At 36.5% G+C, this 21,799-nt stretch overlaps 1 protein-coding gene across 3 annotated transcripts in view; it reads left to right on the top strand.

Moving 5' to 3' along the window:
• The window catches only part of RNGTT (RNA guanylyltransferase and 5'-phosphatase), a 181,056-nt gene that overhangs the window by 47,449 nt on the left and 111,808 nt on the right, over nucleotides 1-21,799 (top strand). For 2 of the 3 annotated variants that reach the window (XM_075145462.1, XM_075145460.1), the window contains exons 9-10: nucleotides 2,178-2,313; nucleotides 8,638-8,709. In XM_075145462.1, coding sequence (XP_075001563.1) covers nucleotides 2,178-2,313; nucleotides 8,638-8,709 — 208 coding nt within the window. The remainder of the gene's footprint in view (nucleotides 1-2,177; nucleotides 2,314-8,637; nucleotides 8,710-21,799) is intronic. The other variant, XM_075145461.1, reaches the window with a different exon arrangement.

Raw genomic sequence — 21,799 nt, 5'->3', positions numbered from 1 at the left:
ACCACTAGTTGTTGTTGGGCTATCCAGCTACCAACTCTTAAGTAAATTTCCATAGACTCTGTTTTGAGTGAAAGATCTAGAGAAAGTAGTGGTGTGCTACTCTGACTTTTGATGTTAGAGTACTAGATTTTGATAAAACCTTCTGTGTGTCATCTGAACCTGTAGATGTTTTAGGTGGCTGAAAACAAAGCTTTTAACTGTTTGTGGTTTGTGGGTGTGGTTTTTTTTTCCCCTTCCCCAAAGCAGTTGTAAGATCTGTTATTGTATCACATTTGTAATGATGATGCAAGTATGCTTTTTCAAGTGCTAGATCTCTTGAAGCATTAGCACTTGTTTCTGATGCTATTTTGTCATTGAGGCAAATTACAATGAAAGCATATACTTAAAACAGCTATGAATATGGGAGTGCAGAGATATCCAATTAAGCTTATTTAAAAAATTAAAAGTAAAATAGTGTGCATATTTTTTTTTCTCTTACTTACACACCTCTTCTTCCCTCCCCATGGATTCTTTAATTTGTGAGACAAACACAATGTGCTCTTTTTAATTAGTTTTAGTTTTGAATAAATTTACACGGTTTGAAAAATAAATGTTGTCTGTAGATCATTCTTGCTTCTGAAGAACTGGCACCAAGTTACCTAGTTGAATGTATATTGAATTATTTTTTTTCATAAAGCATCTCATGTCTCATGCGCAGCTTTCAGCTCTCCTAATGTTGCATTGATTTAGTCTACTCCCTCAGCCCCTGACCTTAGATTTTCTGCTCATATAAGTCTTGGGGTTTTTGTGGTTTTTTTGGGTTTTTTTGGTTTTTTTTTTGTTTTTTTGTGCAACTGATAGAATCATAGAATGATTTAGGTTGGAAAAGACCCTCAAGATCATCAAGTCCGTCTTGAAGTACTCATCTTGTGTGTGGAGAAATGCAAGTTGAATTGATCTGTAGTGAATGATGATTGTAGTCATAATACTGAAAGAAAGTATTTATTTAAGCTGCACATCTTGTTGATTCCAGAAAGGCACTTTTCTGGTCTTTTTTGCTTTGCCAATCTTTTGAGCCCCAACAACAGTTTCTATCTTCCTTTACCATATCAGATTCAAGCTGCTAGTCTTCACTTTCAGCTGCTTGTGGTATACGCTCAGCACCTTTATTACTTCTCATTCACTGACAAGATGTTGACTGGTTGCAGCTGGCCTTTGATACTAGTTTCCACTGAAATTTCTTCAGTTTATTTTCTGCAGTCAAGTGCGCTCTGTTAGGCTGCTGCACAAGTTTGAGAAGACCTTTGTCTGCGCAGCTGCCTTTTTATTCTTCCTGAAACTACTTTAGTACTCTTGCTGCAAAGATCAAAGGAAACTTTACAAAGGTGTGTTACAGCTATCATGCTGTTTAGCGTCTCTTGTGGTTTTTATCTTTTTTCCCACTCTTTTTTTTCCTTTCTACTTGTTCACTGGTATTTCTTGTATGCAGAATGTTACCTCTACAGAGGTATACCTCTGTAATGGCTTGGGCTCCCAAGTACTGTCATAATGTAAAGAAATTTTTAGAAAATTCAGATGTCTGCAACTGAACCAAGCTCACAAGTTGCTGGTGATAGTGTAGTAAGCTTTGGGGTTTTCTTTGTGTGTAATGTGAGAGGAATGTACTTTGGCTAAATTTGTCAGTATTTTAAATGAAAAGTGGCTCAATAGTTGACTGGGACTTTGCAATACTGCAGTGTTAGATAACCAGTGATAGACAGGAAAGGTGTTTCTTTTGAATGAAACTCTGCAGATTTATACCAGGCAAAGTTCTGATCCACTTAAAGAAAAAACTGGAGTAAAAGATCTTTTAGTTGAATCTAAATGAATTAGCCTCATGTATTTCTTACAGCATTAAAACCTCTGTTATTTTTAATAGGTTTTCAGGCATCATTTTATCTGGACACAGCAACATTTGTATATATGTGTATGCTGAACTTTTATCTTTGAAATATTTTCTTTGTGATAATTGCATTGAACTAAATTATCTGCTTTCCTGAAACAATAGGTTTAAACTTTTAACTGTAAAAAATTCCTTCTAAAATGTTTTTTTATAATGTCTGTCATGATTGCTTTTTCTTAGCACTTAAAATAAATCAAAATAGTAGAGATTTAGAGGATATACTGTTAAGTATAATATCTTAACATTGCCTTTGCAGGTACATGATGCTGATTGATGGCAAGAATGAAGTTTATATGATTGATAGAGACAATTCGATTTTTCATGTATCTAATCTGGAATTTCCATTTCGTAAAGATCTTCGCACACATCTAACAAACACTCTTCTGGATGGGGTAAGGAGCATACTGTATAATTATTGTAACAATTTCAGTGCCGTTTGCTTTTCTTCAGAAACAGGGCCAAGTTTTTAGGCCTGGATCAGTGAGTGAATCATGGGAGTTCAGCAGTAATATAGATTCAGTCCCTGGCAGAATGTGGGAATCACACTTAATAAGTAATTTCTTATCTACAGAATAGCAGTGATGACTGCTGTGGGTGGAGCTCTTTGTCTGTGAAATAAATCAAGGTATTGAGATGATATACTCTGACTATGAGAAAAGGCTTGAAGAGAATCTAAAGAAATTATTGCAGAACCTCATCTCTTGTTATAGCTTTATATTTTGATACAGTAACCATGGTCAATTTGATCCAGTTAATTTAAATATTTCTAAAATTTGATAAAATTTTCATCATCTTTTGATAGACTTTTGTGAATTGCTGTCTTTGTTTCTGTCACCTTTATTTTCAGCTCATCTGAATGATTGACTGATTCAGAAATGGCTTAGTTATATTTGTTTAAGACTAAAACATTTCTAAGTTGTCATGCTAATTTAAATTATGTAAACTTGGTAATGAACCTTTTTAAGCTAGTTGTAAAAGAAGCTGTAAAATATCTGTATTTGTTGTTTGAAGGCTGGAATATTCTCAGTAAACTTTTCAGAAGAGTAGCCACAAGAAGAGATTATTCCTTTCTTGACCTTCCCATTTTAGATGAGCAAAAGAACTTAATGAACTCTTATACTAAATAGCTGTCAATGTAGATAAATGCAGATTCCTATCATGTTGCAGTAGCATTGAAGATTCTCTACATTGCTGTCGCTCTTGCTTGCTGAAGTACTGAATATCTGAGATGATCTTCCATATTGGTCTTCTGAAGCCTGATCACCTTTTAGATATGGGAGACCATATTGTCATTGTTAACTTTCTTTCCTTTCGCGGGCCTTTGCTGTCAGTGTCCTTTTTGAAATGTCACTTTTGTGAATGATCTGTCTTACAGAACACACATTTATATGTGAAGCATGTATAATGGAATCTGGGAGGATAATTATTGCAAGGAACAATGTACTGTCTTGGGGACAGAGAAGGGAATATTTTTCACCACATCTTCACTGAAAAATTGAGAGCATAATGCAAGAAATGCTATGCTGTCAGCTCAAAAGTGGTTGCACAAGCTGTTGTGTCTGGTAGGAGCCTCTTCAGCGAGGCAGCTTCCTAATGACGTACATAATAATGTTATTAATGACATACATCAGGTTCCATACTGTTGAGATAAAAAGCCTGGTATCATTTTTTTTTCCCCTGCTCTTTCTAAGGCTCTTGAGAAAGTAATGGCTTGCCAGTGTCCATATTGTGCAATCTTACGTGTTCTTCAGGGAAACTGCTGCTCTTTTTTTTGCATTTCAGAACAGATGTTTTAGTAAGGGTGGCTAATATATACATGGTGGAAGACAGGGATGCACATATATTGAGATATGTGTGTAAATGTGGCTATGGGGCATGGGAGAGGTGCTCTGATCTGGTGTGTTGTGTTTCCCAGATCTATAGTTTAAGTCTGTTAAGAATAAATGAAGTTCTCAGTTACCCAGGACATGAACTATAACTTCGCTTAATTTGTTCTTTTGTAAAAGTTTGACTGTTATAGTGCATTTCAGTATTTCACTTTATTTGCATAAAATTAGTCTTAATGTGATTTTTTTTTTTTTTCATGAAGTGGAAAGCAAAATAACATCAAATGAGCAAGTGTTGGTCGAATGAAGTACCTTGAGATAAAACCAAAACCTTTCAATGGATAAATACTTTCCATAGAACAGATTTCAAAATTTATATAAGTATGATCAGTTAAAAACCAAAAAAGCTGTTGATGGAATATTTTTCGTTTCAATTGAAATTCCTTTCAACAGGTTTGAGAATAAAATTTGCCTATTATTTGAAGCATCAGAACAGTTTAACTTCGTAATTGAATATTTGTTTAATGTTGGTGCCAAATAATAATTTCCATGACTGTTCCTTTACTCTGGATATATGCAGTATTTCTTTTTTTCTTTTAATCCATGGGAAGAAAAATTTGGCTTTTTTGTGTTAACATATTTTGCTAATTAGTGCTGAAGGGTTGTTGAAGTTAATTCTTTAATTGCAGGTTGAAGTAGTTCATATTTATTGCCCTTGAAGTAGCTTTCTCTCTTTCAGAGAATGAAAGTATAGAATGCGGTGGCCCAACTGGCATTGCTTTACAGTAATCTTAAAAAGTATGAGAAACAAGCAAAGACAAAACAGAGATATCGATGCCATACAGCAAAACAGCTACTGGTGTTAAGAATACAAAAGATTAGGTAATTTCCCCTAACTTTATTTAGAATGACAGTGTATATAAAACTTTCATAAAGGCAATTTCCATGAATTCAGCGATCTGTTAACTTGCTTCAAGGCTTCTGGTGCAAGCCTTTCATGTGGTTGTCTTTCAGAATTTCAAATGCATTTATGGTTCACTTCAGGCTGAAATTACTTGCAAACAGTTCTTACTATGGTCAGTTATGTCTTGGGTGATGAGAGATCTCCTGCAGTACTCTCCTCTCACCTCCAGCTCTTCAGTTGTGATTGTTTTTCTGGCATGGAAGAAAGTTTTCTGCAAAGCCCATTAAAGCTGATTTGAATATTAACTTTAAGTGACTAGTATAATATGAAATATTCCTTTAGAAGCCAAGTGTTTTGCATCCGTACTGCTATCTGAGGGAATATATAGATTTTTGTTCGAGTGTTTTGGCTGTCATGCAACAAAACTAATGAGTTATTTTCAGGAACTTTCTTGGCATTCTGCTTAGCTTTGGAACAGTTGAGTAGAAAATGCAGAGGCATTCTTAGGCTTGAAATACTTTTTACAATTTCAATACAATTTTGTATATATTTTAATTCATTTATATATAAAATATTTTTCACACTTGAAGACTTAGGAGGGCAAAGGACTCCAAAAGTGGGGAGCGAGATTGATATTGATATATGTTTTTGTATCAGTACAGACCTCACTTATTTGTAAGTTCTCTCAGAAATGGCATAACTTACAACTTTTTGCGTTTGCAAAGGCTGGTATTTTGTGCAAAATAGATTTTAAAAGGAAAAAAAAAAGCTCTTTTCATTCCTGAAATACAGCAGTGGCTAGAATTGTGTTAAAGGTAAATGGACAAAGGAAAAGCAAGGCACAGGAGGAAAAGGAACAATAAACAGATATATGATTAGATCTGGTTCCATACTCTGTGTCAACAAAAAATACATTCTGCAAATGGCTGGTAAAATGAGATCCTTTGCTTTAAATATTGGATTATTTTAAGTCCAAGTTGCTTGCTAGATATGTGATTCAAGGGAAAAAGAAAAAGTCAGTGAGCTGTCAGTCCAGCATTGTTCTTTTGGTACTTGTCCAGCTAAAAGCTCTTAGCACAGTTGCTGTTTCTGATACGCTGTAAGACCATATCTTACAGCAGCAGAAGATTAATAAAAGGAGATTAACACCAGCACAGTTTTGCCAGATTACATCAGAGAAACTGGCCACTGGACCTTGTTCTGCAAGCCCACAGGTTAAGCTAATACCTAAACTAGCATCTAATGGCCAAGTGGTGAAGATCATACTTACTAGCAGTGGTAATTTTAAAACACACAATAGTGGCTGTAAATCTACATGGGGTCTGTAAAAGGAAATGCATGGATGCAGGTGCATCTTACAGATACTTCTGTGTTCTACTGTCATGTCATGTGAGTGGTTTTGTGTTTAAGTTTTTAGTTATCTAAAAATTGTCTTATAGTATCAGGTTATTACTCAGATCAGAATGAGTGAGTTTGAATGTGATCAGTTTCTCAAATACTACATTTTCCCAACAGTCTCTGAACTTGCCTTTGAGGTCTACTCCCTGAGGTATTTTTCAATTCTCATAATTTCAATGAAGATTCTGAAATCAGACTGTTAAATAATGATGTGTTAGAGTATTTCTAATCTGAACCATTCTTATGATCACCTTACAACTTTTGCCTTATGACAGTTGTATTGGCGTAACTAATGGAGCAGTGAATGTTGTTGTCATGATGGAGATGAGCAGTGCAGGAATTTGTCATCTCTACTTCTAAGGCATATTGTGTTATTCTTTATTTGCTCTGGTAGCTGGGATTTCAGTCAGGATGTAAAAAGAGAACAAGAGGCAGGGGAGGAAGAAAAGAAGTGAGGATGTGAGGAAAGAGGCTAGTTTGACCAGTAATAGAGTCAAAAAGGTTTATACATGTCTGAAGAAGAGAAAAAGTTTCTTTATAAAATTAATTCTGTGTTAAAACTGAACATTCCAGAGAAGGTTTAAAAATAATTCTTGGTCCTCTTGGCTGTATTTTATAATTCTTCTTAAACTGAATATCCAGAGATTCAGATTTTGAAAATTAGGCATAAAGTCTTGTAATACCAGGCATTGAAATGTTTTCAGGGTTTTGCATACAAGTGCTAGCTTTGCATCAAAGCTGAGGCTCTGAATATGCATGCTGAGGAAATGAGTCCTTAAACCTTAAATATATGTTCAATTAAATGTATTTTAAAAAATTGTTTCATCTGCTAATGCGACTGAAACTTTAAAGAAATAGGGTAGCATTCCTTGGTTTCAGTTTTACTTTGTTATTCATTTCACCTAATTACTATCAGGAATTCCTGGTGGGATTTTTTTTCCCTTTTTTTTTTCTTTCTTTTTTCTGCATTATATCTTTACACACTCTTCCAAGTTTGAACATCATGCCTTCTTTCTCTCTTAGGGTGTACCTACGCCATCTGTTCTTGCAGTTAGTTATAAAATGTATTGTCAAAGAAGGCATTGCAGTGTTGCATCTGCTGTTCCTTTGATAGCTCACCAGTGTCTTACCTAAATACTGGAAAGTAACAGAATGGCATTTTGTTACATCACTTCTATGTAGACTTTTTCAAATGTTATTTGACAGTACCTGTGACTAAATGATTTTTGGAATTAAGAATAAGGTATTGTAATGTTACAAAGGAATATTTTTCACTTATCGAATTAATTATTTTTATTGTTTTGTTTGTGCTTTTTTTTTTAATAACATGGAAAGATGTGTAAGGTCACTTCAGGTGGTCATTCAAAACACCTGTGAGTGCTGCATTTGGCTGTGAAAGTCCGATCTCCATCTCAGTATTGTGTTCACAGAAGATGAGATTCCAAAATATTAAGTAGGCAACTTATAGTTCCCAATGGTTTAGTTTTAAATGCTTCAGATTTTGTGTTTCCTTTAAAACAAATCCATGTTTTTACAACTGCTTGCTTATTTTTCAAAGCCAAAAGTGATTAAATACTAGGTACAATTAAAGAAGCTTGAATTGTTTACAGACTGAAAATCAATCTTACGTTGAGACTCTTGTTTGGGTTTGCTTTGTAGAAGGATTCTAAAAGAAGTTAAAAGGTTGTAAAACATAAAAATGCTACTGATCTAGCAAGAAACAAACTAAACTAAAGTTGATGTAAGGTTCTCTTTTGGAATAATTCTTGAGCTTACAATTTTGTTTTCATCATGTTATAGTGAAATATTTTCGCCTCTTCCAATTGTTTTATCTTGTATGTGTGAATTTGGAATTTAAACTTGATAATGGCAGCAAAAAATCCTTAGCTGATACAACTATGTATTTTTGTATGTACCATTAAGTTCAGGAAATATTTTTGTGTTTGGATGTTGATTGTTAATAGTCTTTCTTCTAGCTGACATCTTGAAGATGGTTTACCAATATATATTGAATGTTAACTAATTTCATGTGCCACAGATAGTATCTGTGATATTTCCATTTGAAGGAACCCTACTTTTTAATCACAGTGCAACTTTCAAGCAAATTGCAGTTGTCACTGCTGCCTAGAACACTGTTAATGTGAAAAGATCCAACCTGAGCATAGAAAATGGATGTTAATGCTTGTTCTTTACTTCCTTGCTGTTGTACTTCTTATCGTAGGTGAGATTTCCAAAAGTGCATGGTTGACTTAGGATCGCAGTTCTTACTGAGGTTTCTAAAAACTCATTATTCACTCAAGAAAGGTAGTGATTTTGAAAGCTGTGGGGAAACTGATGTATAAATATTGCAGATCAGGATGTGGAGCCTTAGTACAGCTTCCCGGCTTATTACTGAATGCTTCACGAGAAACATTTAGGACCATAATAACATTTTTATAATCTTGACCTATTGTAAAATCTTTCTGATACTAAAGATGTGGCCAGTGTTTGATTGCATGATGCTTACAGGTACGTGCACTAAGTATAAATGTGTTGATGTTATTCTATATTCATGAAATAAATGTAAATGTCATCTCTTTTCTTTTAAGGAAATGATCATCGACAAAGTTAATGGACAGGTTGTCCCTCGGTACTTGATATATGACATTATTAAGTTTAATGTAAGTACTTTCAGTTATTGCTTTTATCATTAGTTATTGATTCTCATTTCTATTTTAATCTTATTTGTATAAGTAAGAGCTTCAAAGAAAATTTAAACACCAAAAGTGTTCGGGTATTTTGTAACTTGATTACAAGCAATGCATCAGAATTAAGATTGAAAGCAGCCTTACAATAGATACTGATTTGTTTCCACCTGCTCAAGAAAACATGGTGGTTTGAAACAGTCCGCTAAACACTGTTGGAAAATATCCCATTTCTAGAGCTTGTTTGAACTATTTAGGCAGTGAAATTGAGAGGGAATGGAGAAGTTAGCCTGTAAGTGGTGTATTTGTTACCAAAGCATCACGGTGGTCCTTGTTAGGATGCTGCATCACCTTTTTCTCAAATTTCTCTTTGAAACCAGCCAACCGGTCCTCTGTTAAGTCCTCAACAGCAGGCTTTCCTGTTTACACTGGCTATAGGGCAAATATGTAATAAAGAAGTATATCGTGAAAGTTGTGGAAGAGAAGAAGCCTTTGTTGACCGCTAGGAATAAAGTCTCTGTGGTGACAAGAAATAGCTGTTAAACAGTACAGAAAATGAGAAACTTTTTTTCTTTAAAGCAGCTTTCAAATATTGTAAAGGTTTGTATGTCACCAAAGGGCCCCTGTATGTTATCTTTTATAGATTTTTTTTTTTTAATTACTATTATTTCTTGTATTTTTCCCCAAAAAGTCATGATATGTGTGGAATTTGAAGTTAGGGGGTCTTATGGCAGGGTCTCCTACTGAAGCTTATTTGAAGAACTAACCTTGACAACGTGTTCAACTTGTCAGCCCTTATTATGAAATAAATTTTCTCTGTAATGTCTAAGGAAGAGAAAATATCCTTCAGGAAGGATCAATTTAACCATATATACCTTTTTAAAACAATATTTAAAATAATTTTGTGAAAACAGAAAGTGTGTACTGGTTTTGCTTGGGATAGAGTTAATTTTCTTCATAGTAGCTCATATGGTACTGTGTTTTGGATTTGTGACCAGAACAGTGCTGAGAACACAGGGATGTTTTAGCTATTGCAGAGTAGTGTTTGTACAGCCTCTAGCCCTTTTCTGCTCCTCACACCGCCCCACCAGCGAGTGGGCTGGGGGTGCACAAGAAGCTGGGAGGGAACACGGCTGGGACAGCTGACCCCAGCTGACCAAAGGGATATTGCATACCATATGACGTCGTGCTCGGCAATAAAAGCTGGCGTAAGAGGGAGGAAAGGGGGACATTCAGAGTTAGGTGTTTGTCGTCCCAAGTCACCATTACGCGTGATGGAGCCCTGCTTTCCTGGAAATGGCTGAACACCCGCCTGCCGATGGGAAGTAGTGAGTGAACTCCTTGTTTTGCTTTGCTTGCGTGCGCAGCTTTTGCTTTACATATGAAACTGTCTTTATCTCAACCCATGAGTTTTCACACTTTTACCCTTTCGATTCTCTCCCCCATCCCATTGTGGGGGGAGTGAGTGAGCAGCTGTGTGGGGCTTAGCTGCCTACTGTACTTAAACCACAACAATATGTTAAATTTAGTCACTAGATCTGTGACTAAATAGCCCATGGAAAAACACTCTAGTATTTGTTAATGCTTCTGGAAAAACAAAATTATTGTTTCAGTGCTCCTAACAGGACAAACAGTATTACTAAGCCATAGTGCATTTCAGACTTCCTAAACTACCATTGACTTTTCCAGACCTGAGTAAGATACGACTCAGTTCGAGTAGGCATGGTACTAGTCACCAAATATGACTTTGGTATTCTTGGAAGTATACTCATACAGTGACTTAGGGCAGCTGCTTTTAAAAGTAATAGTTTGTGGGGAATACATGTTAGATTACAAATGGAAGTTTTTTATTAACTCATTTTAATTCTGCATCTTGATGATCTTTCTTTAACCTTTTCTGAAAAGTAAGTGTTAGTTTCCTGGATCCCTCCTATGATTAGGACTTTTCAGTAAGCAGAAATTCCTTGTAGACTTCTGAAAAATATGGTCTTCTAAAATCCCTCCTGGGTTCTCATTTTCCTTTACGTTTTCTTACTTGTTCTTCTGCCTGTGCTTCCATGTTTATTTACCTTCATGTCTTTCCTTGTCTCTACTCTCACTTTGTGTCTAATCTGCCATTCACTGCTGTTGCTCCCCCTTTGAAAAATAAATGTAAGGTAAGAAGTGTACAGTCTCCTTCTTCCCTCAGTTTGGGATATGCATATACTGTCCTAGCAAAATAACACTTTTCAAAAGTCATAATTATTTTAGTGAAACATTTTTTGGGGTGGAAGGGGAGGAAACCCTCATTTGTAGCGAAACGTCCAGACTTAACATGAAGAATCCCACTTGGCAAACAGGAAAAATAATCAGAGGGTTTCCAGAGGATTGTTAAGGTTTGGGAAAAGTCTGCTTTTGAGCAGGGCTGTAAATGCTTTAAAGCTTGTTTGGTTTTGTTTGTTTGTTTGTTTTTTAAATGCACTGGGAATGAGAGAGAGGAGTTAGTTTACTACATACTACTATTTTAATGTCAAGGACAAATTAAAATAATGTTATCAGTATAAGTACAAGCAGGCCTTCAGCTGCAAGAAGTCATTAGCAATGGTCCTACTACAAAAATTAAAAAGCACAGTAGTTTTTAGGTTAATTTTAGAAGCTTAATTACAAAACTGGGCACCTGAGGATGTTTGGCTTGGCAAGAAATGATCAACAGAATTTTATCACCGAGAGAGGTAAATGTATTGAAAACTTGTAATTGGCAAGAAAGAATAAGTTCCTTTTAAGTTGTGTAAGTTAGATTTGCGTAAATTTTCTTAGCAGAGCTTCAAATCAAATAATTACACAAAGCATCGGTTCTGAACCAAAACACTCTCCCCCCTTAAACATCCCCCGGCCCAAAAAAAAAACCAAAACCCAAACCAGCCTGACAGACAGCTATAGGAGGTGCTCTGGAATTCAACATTGCTCCTTTTGATCTTGAAAATGGTTGTGTCTTCTGAAGGTGAATGGTGAAGTTACTGTACTCACTCGTCATGTGAGTTACAGGATTTCCAGCATGTCCCCCATCTCATCCTCCACAGTGACTCGGCATACTCTGCTGTTAGAGATGTGACATTGCAGCCAGGGAAATGTTCATCAACAGGGTTTGTATTCACACCTTTGCTCAGGCAAACCTCATGTTTAAGTCAGGCGTAGTGAACTAGAGATATTTTCAGCTGACCTTATTCTCAAATGCTCAACCTATTTTGCTTGCACACCATCCCATACTACCTATGGGGATTCTGGCTTTGTCAGAAGATTCCTCCTGAAATACTGCATTCACAAATTCCACATTAAGTCCCAAAGACTAACGTGCACTATTAATACTGCTGAGAATTTGTGTGTTAGGATGACCAGCACTAACACAAAAGTACAAAAGTTAGTGCCAAAATAAGGTAATATATAGTTTTTCAGAATGCACCATGTATTTATAGTAAGATTTATGTCAACTTCTGCCCCTCAGGATGACTGTAAATAGTACAGTGAAAGCTGTTAACATGTATACAGAAAAATCATGGAATTAAATTTTAGATCACAGTAAAATAATATAATATAATTTAAAATTTCCAAATGTCAATTACTTTAATATCACTTTGAACTATTCTCAGTATATTTGGCCAGCATTATTGTCATGCTTCAAAATTGCAGTGTACTCCATTCTTGTATTTATTTTAGTTTTTCATTGTCTTGGTTGTAGGGGGCTAAATAGTGTTAAAATTAATGTTTGGAAGTGTAGCAGTTGAGACAGGGCAACCTTATCTCTGTTCTATGCCACATTTCTCTGGCTTTTAATAAGGGGACATGTAGGACTGAAGACTGATACTGAAATGAAGCGCAAAAAGCTTAGCCTGGCTTTTCTGTGTCCAAGTTAACTAAATACCATGAGCAGTGTTGCTTTTTATGAGCAGAAATGGTGAGAGGGTACGTTTATTCTTAAAGCTGTATGTTTAAAATTTCAGCCTAAAAAACAAAGATCCCAAACTATAAATAGTCGTGTTCAATTTGCCCCTTGCAGCTCGCATTTGAAAAGTTAAGTGTTTAAGAGACAAATGTCCATTTGAGATTTAAGAGAAGCAGCGGTCTGCTAGTAATGGATCAGCTGTGAGTAAAAGTAAGGGTTTTCATTTTATGTACGATACTATGATTTTGGGAGAACATCATGGAATCATGGAGCTCAGTCTCAGTACATCACAGGATCTTTCTTCAGACTTAGTCAGGATTTCATCTGAGTATGACCTAGAGGAGGAAAGGAAGTCACCTTAAACAAGGATGATGTGATCGTCAGGAGAGAGTGGTAACAGAAACGTAACAGTGAGTAGAGGCTATGGAAACAAATGAAGGAGAATAATAAGGGAGAAAAATGAGAGAAAGTGATGGACCTACCTTTTATAAATTTTAATCACATGGTTATCGGTGAGGCTTATTGTTACTTCGCTTTTCAATTTTGCTGTGGTGTATCAGGAATAAACTACAGCAGCCTTCTAGAAGTAACTGAAGGAAAACAAGAAAATAGACTGCTTGAAATATGTACTGTGTATTTGGCTCTAGATGTTTACACAGAAAAAGTCTTAGGAAGAAGGAAAAAATAAAAATTGGGTTTCAGTGATTGGGAGAGACCTATACTGGAATTCTTAGGGGAAACATGGATATAATCTATCTTGGCTGTCTCTTTCCATGATAAATTTGACGCTTATCACCTATAGCTGCTGCAGAAGTCAGTCTTCAGGGATGGAGACCCTTTGGAACCCTTTGACTTCATTTCTTTTTAATAACTGTTCCTGTGACAGCTAGTTTCTCGAAGCTTGTGGTAGCGCATCCCATTGTGTTATAAGAGATGCCTATGTCAGGAAAACCAAAAGATTCTTCAGGAGATTAAAAAAGATTTTTTTCTTGTCATCCTTTTTAGTCTGAATCATGATGTTGGTAGTTATTAATAGCAACTCAAAATATGACATTGCTCTGTCACTCCTTTCATCTCACATGCTAAAATCAAATTCATAGAAAGGAAGCTGTATGCTAGTGAAATAAGCCCACCTTTTGACCTCAACTCTTTGATGAAACCCAGAGCAATCCCTGCTTTTTCTTTCCTGCTTCGCTTGGTTCTTTCTATAAAGAGCAACTCAGAGTACATAAAATCATCTCTCAAAGCCCACCCTGAGAGGCTGCATACACCTATTCTAAGGAATAAAACTGTGCAAGGGGCGGGGTCCAGCTACTGAAACTTTATCTGCTTTTTAAGTAGTTAAAATGGTCCCTGGCACAGTTTTGGCCCTGGCTGGCTACAGTGCTCTTGAGCAATTCTCAGGAATAGTTTAAAGTTTCACATTGCTCAGGGACCATTATTAGCAGGTGTTCTGAGATGCCGTCATCCTCTTTTGCAGAGTGAGAGCATGAACGTGGTCAGACAGCTGGTGGCTTCAGGGCCAGAGACGAGGCCTTTGCTGTGTTGGTTCACCAGTGTAGTTGTACCCAGAGCGTCTTCTAGTTCACAGACTTGGGGCTCACCTCTCTGAAGTTCAGAAAGTGCTGTTTTGAGAAATGTCAGGTGTTCTGTTGTTAATATGCCTTGAGGGACGTAGGGCAGAGGACAAGGCCGCTCCTTCCATTGAAAAGAAGAGAGGAAATAAGGTGGAATAAAAAATAACAGTATATCATGACATACGGAAGAATTCTGTTATGGAGAGTAAAGGAATATCCAAGAAGCATCAAAACTAGTATGCCACTTCTGCTTGTCTATGGAGAAGATAGTACCAATATGGAAAAGATGTCATTATCCTGTCAAGTGGTGTTTGGCATGTGAAATGTTTCTAGAAGTAGAAATCAGTTGTTACACAGTTTATCTTGTCTTACAACCTAAATGGAAATCTTTTTCTAAGAAAATTTTTGCAAAGAAAATTTTTCTCATTGAAAAATCACAAATTATTTCTTAAAAATGCATGTATTTATTTGGCTTTTAAAATTTTAATTGAGGGTTTTTTTTGTCCACATTTATGTCACTGGTTGTGTATGTGCTCTGCACACATGAAATTTGGATTTTTCATATTCCTCTGAACATAAAAGGCTAATTCCTTATGGTTTTTAGTCTTAATGAGTACAGAGCTAAATCCCTGCAATGCCTGTTACTTTTCAGCTTCCTGATTTGTGTCTGCATGTAGCTGAGTTCATTATTATAATAACTGTAACTGTATGGCATTACCTCTTTCACCTAGATAGTGAATAAAAAGTTCAAATTTGGTGAGTAATTCTAGTGTAACAGAGGAAGCTGACAATAGAATCATTAACAGCCCCAGAAGTAAATACAAGTAAATCCAAATCCCTATTCATCAGAAAAAATCCACAAAAGAACATCTTTATTCTCCAGTCATCTTTGAGACAGCTGTTCCTGAGAAGCCTTGTTTTGAAAGGCTTTTTCTCATTATATTCATATAGCTCATGATATGTATATTGATATATATCATATTCAGTAGCTCCATATAGATGTATAGACACTAAACTTAAGCAACTATTTTCTTCTTCAGTTAAGTAATAAAAGCTAATACTGGCATAATGTAGGATCTGATTAATGCATTCTTAGCAAAGATGCTGAAAATAAATAGTACTTTCTTTTTCCTTTCTAACCCTAGCCTTTAAATTTTTAAACTCTAGCCAAGTTTTCATGAGACCAGATTGCAATGGTAAGAATAGACTGAATGCTTGAAAAAGAATAATTATTTTAATGTTTAGAAAGGAGATAGAATTTTGATTAAATTTCCTAATGCTCTGTGCATTAAATTAACTCAAGATCAAGATTTCTTTGGTTGTCATTATGCATAACAATGCTGTAGCTATTAGATAAAATTTGTCATGGTAAACAGATATGCTGGTCATAAATCCTGCCCACAGCCAATGTGCTCATTGAATTCATGCATGAAAAATTTTTGTTTTAAATCCCTGTAAAATATTACAATGTCTGACTTTTCCATTACAAACTTCATTTTAAAGTGATATAAAGCTCACAGGACATGCTGTCTCTCATTTATTAGCCTATTAACCTTATCTTAAAAATGTTCTGTGAAAATTTTGAGGGCACAATTCAGACATGCAAGCGTTTAATTGCGTCTTTTCTGTTTACAGGCACCTGGCTGCCGGTGACCCTCCCACTCTTACTTTTAATTCTGAGGTTATTTCTCAAATGGTACCACCTCAAAATACAGATTTAAAATGCTTTTGTTACTAATAGTACCCTGGAAAATGAGGATGCCGTGCATGTCTCCTGGTTTCGGCTGGGATAGAGCTAAATTTCTTCCTAGTGCTGTGTTTTGGATTTAGTATGAGAAGAATGTTGATAAAACACTGATGTTTTCAGTTGTTGCTAAGTGCCCTGTTAGTCAAGGACTTTTCAGCTTCCCACGCTCTGCCAAGTGCACAAGAGGTTGGGAGGGAGCATAGCCAGGACAGCTGGCCCAGCTGGCCCATGGGGTATTCCATACCATGTGATGTCATGCTCAGTATATGAATGGGAGGCGTGATCCAGGAAGTAGCGATTGCTGTTTTTTGGGCATTTGGGTGGTGAGCAATTGCATTGTGCATCACTCATTTTGTATATTCTATTATTATTATTATTATTATTATTATTATTATTATTATTATTATTATTATTTTATCTTCCTTTTCTGTTCTATTAAACTGTCTTTATCTCAACCCACGAGTTTTCTCACTCTTACCCTTCTGATTCTCTCCCCGTCCCACTGGGGGGGGGGCAAGGGGGGGAGTGAGTGGGCGGCTGTGTGGTGTTTGGCTGCCTGCTGGGTTAAACCACGACAATGTGTTTACTCTTGCACCCTTTCTATTATTTCTTGCAGAGACATACCTAACAAGCGTCCAAATGTTTGTAACAGTGCTCTTACTGTGTGTTATGTTCTCAAAATCTGTATATATCACTTCATTCTATCATGGCTCAGAAGTGTCAGGTAAATGAAATACAGAGCATCTACTCAATTGTGTCTTGCTTTGCTTTCTGGTGTCACACTGGAAGAGAATCATTAAGATTGCTTGTAGCTGTGCTGTTCTGACACCTTAATTCCAGAGCCTCTCTGCTATTTCTAAATCCCTTGCTTGAATTTGTGAGGCTACACAGCTGCTAGTTCCACTGCTTGCTTTTCCTCCTCCCATTTTCATAATGCAGTTTACTGAGAGCAGGGACAACTTGGCCAGGTAATACGTTTTGGTGTTCTTTAGGCTATATGAATAGAGTAGCATTACAGAATAGGGAGGGCAACAAACAGTGGGCGAGGAGAGCTTATAAAATGGAGAATCAACACAGTAAGGGAGTGATATGGCAGAAGTTTTGGGTCTGTGGAGATGGATCGACAGAAATGCATCTTAGCTAGTTTTCTTTTTCAAAGTCTTCCCTGCCTTATTCCCTTCTCTGTTGATCATCTTTTATTCATCATTGAAAACCTGACTTGGATGTCTGAGCAGCAAAATTTGCAAATCTCCTTACCTATTCTGTACACTTCCAAACGGATAATTTGTGTTTTCTTCCCTGTTGCTCCTTGTGCTTGAGTAAAGTGCATATGCAACTGAAAAGTAGCATTTTTATGCATTTTGGCATCTATCTTTTTAAAACTCTCTTTTGCTATGATGCCTACAGAAGGAAAATTATTGCTGAAGAGTGATAACTAGTACATGCTAACCAGGATATCCTTGGTGTTTTTGAGTTCTTCATTTTATTTTTTTGATCTAATAAGCTGCTTGGTTTTGGGGAGCATTCTTTAGTGTTGCAATTAGTTTGAAGGTTGACTTTTTACTTGCTGCTTAGATTGTGTGAAAAATACATCCGATTTCTTCCTTTCCCTTGCATCTCTTGAGTTAGATCCTCCTTTTCCCAACCCAGGGGGCACTATGCATCGCAGTGAAGGTGGCTTGTTTTCCACATTTGCCAAAATAAAGAATGCTTAATGGAGTATTATATAAAAGCAAAGGGAGTGTATTAAATTTTGTCATGACTTGTTCTATTCCCCAAAGGTAAGTGTTTCCATACCTTAACATGAAGCATGTCTCATGAGAACCTTTTTAAATGGCAGATTATCGCTAGTAATGTCAGGGGAAGAGGCACAAAGCGTTGCTCCTGGGAGAGAGATATGGGGACAAGTAGTTCTCCAAGAGCAGCTTTAGAAGTTGCCATGATATTAAATCCTTTATATTTTTCAGGTGTTCAGGTTCTGTAGATTTTACTCTTACTTGATTACTCTGCTGTGACACTTTTTCAGCAAACCATGAAACTTGCTACAAAAAATACAAAGCGAGACCTGAAAGTTTAAGTTGCAATGTAAATGAAAATAACTGTGAAATATTTCAAACCTTATACAATTTAGAGAATGAAGTCTACAAACAATTTTTTGTTCTTAGAAAGTCTCTTTAAAGAGCTTTTCTCTGTATTTTTACTAAACAGTTTTCTGCCTCTCACATTTTTAGCCTTAAAAACCATCACTTTTTATTGGCAATATTTTTTAATCATCTTCTTGTGCTAGGAACTGTAACATACGATTAAATAGAAAAACTGCCTCCCTCAGCTTGCAGTTTCTAACAGTCATTCCCATAGGAACTGCCAAGTGGACTTAAAAGCAATTTCTGTCTCAGGCAAATATTCAGATCTCTCAAGAATCTGGCAGTGATCACAACTGATCATTATCATGTCCAATTTCCCAAGTACTGGGAATGAATTCTTAACCCAGGGCTTTTTTTGTCCAGTATATTTCAAAACAGGAAAAACTGTAGGCAAAATAGAGGATGGTTGGGGGGATATCATATGGAAGAGGGAGTGTGTTCAAATGTTGTCATGTCTTATTTCCCTAACTTAGTTTTAATTACTTCTTTTCTACAATTAGTCTAGCTGTAATATTTCATAATTTCAGCTTTCTCCCTGTCTCTTGCCTTTCCATCTTTTTCCTGTTTCTAGGGGAAAAGAACTAAAGAAAAAAATAATGAAAGTTAATTAGAAGGATGTACCAAATCTAGAATAACTATGTAATTCAGGATAGGTTTTATGAAGGTGAAAGCAGGACCTCTCTAATATTTTCTTTTCCATGGCTAATATGTTTGAATAACCTGAGTGACTGTATGGTCTAGGAGAGAATGTGAAGGCCATATTTTCATCCTCTTTAGAATATTTCTCTTATTTAAAAGAAATCTGAAGAAAAATACCACTTTTCTTTTGAAATGAGTATAGTAGTAATTAATCAGTATTTCTTACTCATAAGCTAACCATGCACACAATGAACAGATTGTGTACTGAAGTTACAGATCTTTTACAAGTCTTCAGGAGTATAACATCTCTTACAAGCCGATACTTAATTTTTAGTTCTATCATGGTTTAGGAAAGGTAGGTGGTTCCTTTTCTAAGATAGTATTTGTGAGTCAGTGCTGATTGTTACTACTTCTTTTTTTTTTCTCTTTTCTAGTTTTTAGGATACTCTATGCTTACTGTACTAGGCAGTCTTATTTTAAATACTATGAAGTGATTTATATTCTAAAAAAACCAGTGGCACAATCTTTTCAACTATGAAATGCCGTGAATAATGTCTTTAAGATGTAGGAATTTTCTTACGGTTCTTTAATTCACTGGAGTGATAACTCTTTGTCAGAAAGACAGCCTTGTAAAAACCCAGCAATAGCTATTCTTATGAAGAGTCACTGTGAATGGCTAGTTGAAAGGAAGAGAGTATGAGGAGCGTAGAAGCAGAAAGAGAAAATATTGACTGGACCATCTAGTATCTGTTGCAATTAAGGTAAGGGTGCCTCCATACTACGTGCGACAACAGCACTAGGAAAAATATTTGGAAAAAACAGAAGCAGTAAAGCCCTGTGTTCAATATTTGACTTTGCAGATAGCCTAAATTCAATGCAAAATATATTAGAATCATAGAATCATAGAATCATAGAATCATACAGGTTGGAAAAGACCTCTAAGATCATCGTGTCCAACCGTCAACCCAACACACCATGCCCACTACACCATGTCCCTAAGGGCCTCATCTACACGTCTTTTAAATACCTCCAGGGATGGTGACTCCACCACTTCGCTGGGCAGCCTGTTCCAAGGCCTGACCACTCTTTCAGTAAAGAAATTTTTCCTAATGTTCAATCTAAACCTCCCTTGGCGCAACTTGAGGCCATTTCCTCTTGTCCTATCGCTAGTTACTTGGCAGAAGAGACTGACCCCCACCTCACTACAACCTCCTTTCAGGTAGTTGTAGAGAGCGATGAGGTCTCCCCTCAGCCTCCTCTTCTCCAGGCTAAACAGTCCCAATTCCCTCAGCCGCTCCTCATAAGACTTGTGCTCCAGGCCCTTCACCAGCTTCGTTGCCCTCCTCTGGACACGCTCCAGCACCTCCATGTCCTTCTTGTAGTGAGGGGCCCAAAACTGAACACAGTATTCGAGGTGCGGCCTCACCAGTGCCGAGTACAGGGGCACGATCACCCCCCCTGCTCCTGCTGGCCACACTATTTCTGATACAGGCCAGGATGCCGTTGGCCTTCTTGGCCACCTGGGCACACTGCCGGCTCATGTTCAGTTGGCTGTCAACCAGCACCCCCAGGTCCTTTTCCTCCGGGCAGCTTTCCAGCCACTCTTCCCCAAGCCTGTAGCGTTGCCTGGGGTTGTTGTGGCCGAAGTGCAGGACCCGGCACTTGGCCTTGTTGAATCTCATACAGTTGGCCTCGGCCCATCGATCCAGCCTGTCCAGGTCCCTCTGCAGAGCCTTCCTACCCTCGAGCAGATCAACACTCCCGCCCAACTTGGTTGGGCGGGATATATTATTTAAATTTATATTATTTAAATTTAATTAAATTATTTAAATTTATTTATTTATTATTTAAATTTATTATTTATTTATTATTTAAATTTATATTATTTAAATTTATATTCCCCTGGGAGAACCATGTGCAATCTTTTTGTGTGTAAATATCCGATGATGAAGATGGCAAATTTGTTTTATAGTTACGGGTTATTAGAATTACGACTTTTACTTCTGTAATTACAAATGGGAAGTTCATCTACTCCCCAGATTACTTGAGGGGAGGCAGCCAGTCTAGACAGAATATAATTCCTTTTGGTTTTAATCATTTACATCCCAGTAAAATCCCCTTATTGAGTTCTGTTTTTGAAGGCTGAGAAGGATTTACAAGGATTATAAAGATCCTAAATGAAGCCACTGTACATGCAGTCAAACAATGAATTGTACTGAGTTGTCTGTGCTCCCAAAGTAGCAGCTACTAAGCTTTCGGCACCTAACTGGGGCTTTGTTTTCAAAAGAGAGGGCTTGGGTGTTCATCCATGGTAGATGCTCGTTTCCATAAGTCTGCCTCTTTATTGCACAACGTCAATGGTGAGAATCATAATTCAGTCACTTTAGCTGATCATAAATATTCTGCTTTGTGTGCGTTACCTTTACACTGGTGAAGCATACTTCTCATCTGCTTGTAGTTATAAGGTTTTATGGTTTTTTTCTTGAGTTTGTATTCTGTTTTGAGCAATCCAAGGAGGAGGAGAGTGCGGAAGGGAGCAATATTTGTAGTACAATCTACTTTTTGCTGTTTTGATCTTATCTGTTTAGTCACAGTTTTGACAGTCCTGCTGTTCTGTTCAACTTGTTTGCTAATAAAAAAAAAGTGTGGAGCTATATTTGTATGTTCTGTTAGGCCTTGATGTTTATGCATAGGCTACAAACTTCTTTTCTTTTTTGATTCGTACATATTTGAATTTATTTTCAGTGATTTTTTTTTAAAGGAAATACAAATAATTTAATACATTTAATAATAATTTAATACATTTTAAGCAATCTTTTTAATAACTCTGATTCCCCATACCATTTTTGTTCTGTGGTAAATCAAAGCGATATTCCATTGTATAAGCTGACAACATATAAATAGTAATTATGTTCCTGCAGCACATTGGTTGAATTTTTACAATTGAAAAATTCAATTTTTACAATTGAAACAATATTTCACACTCATTGATGCCAAGATACATTTTAGAAACCATTTTGAAACTGCTAAATTCCTTGCC

The sequence above is a fragment of the Calonectris borealis genome, chromosome 3, assembly GCF_964195595.1.
Source record: "Calonectris borealis chromosome 3, bCalBor7.hap1.2, whole genome shotgun sequence".
Lineage (NCBI taxonomy): Eukaryota > Metazoa > Chordata > Aves > Procellariiformes > Procellariidae > Calonectris > Calonectris borealis.
This window is presented reverse-complemented; position numbering and strand designations above follow the sequence as displayed.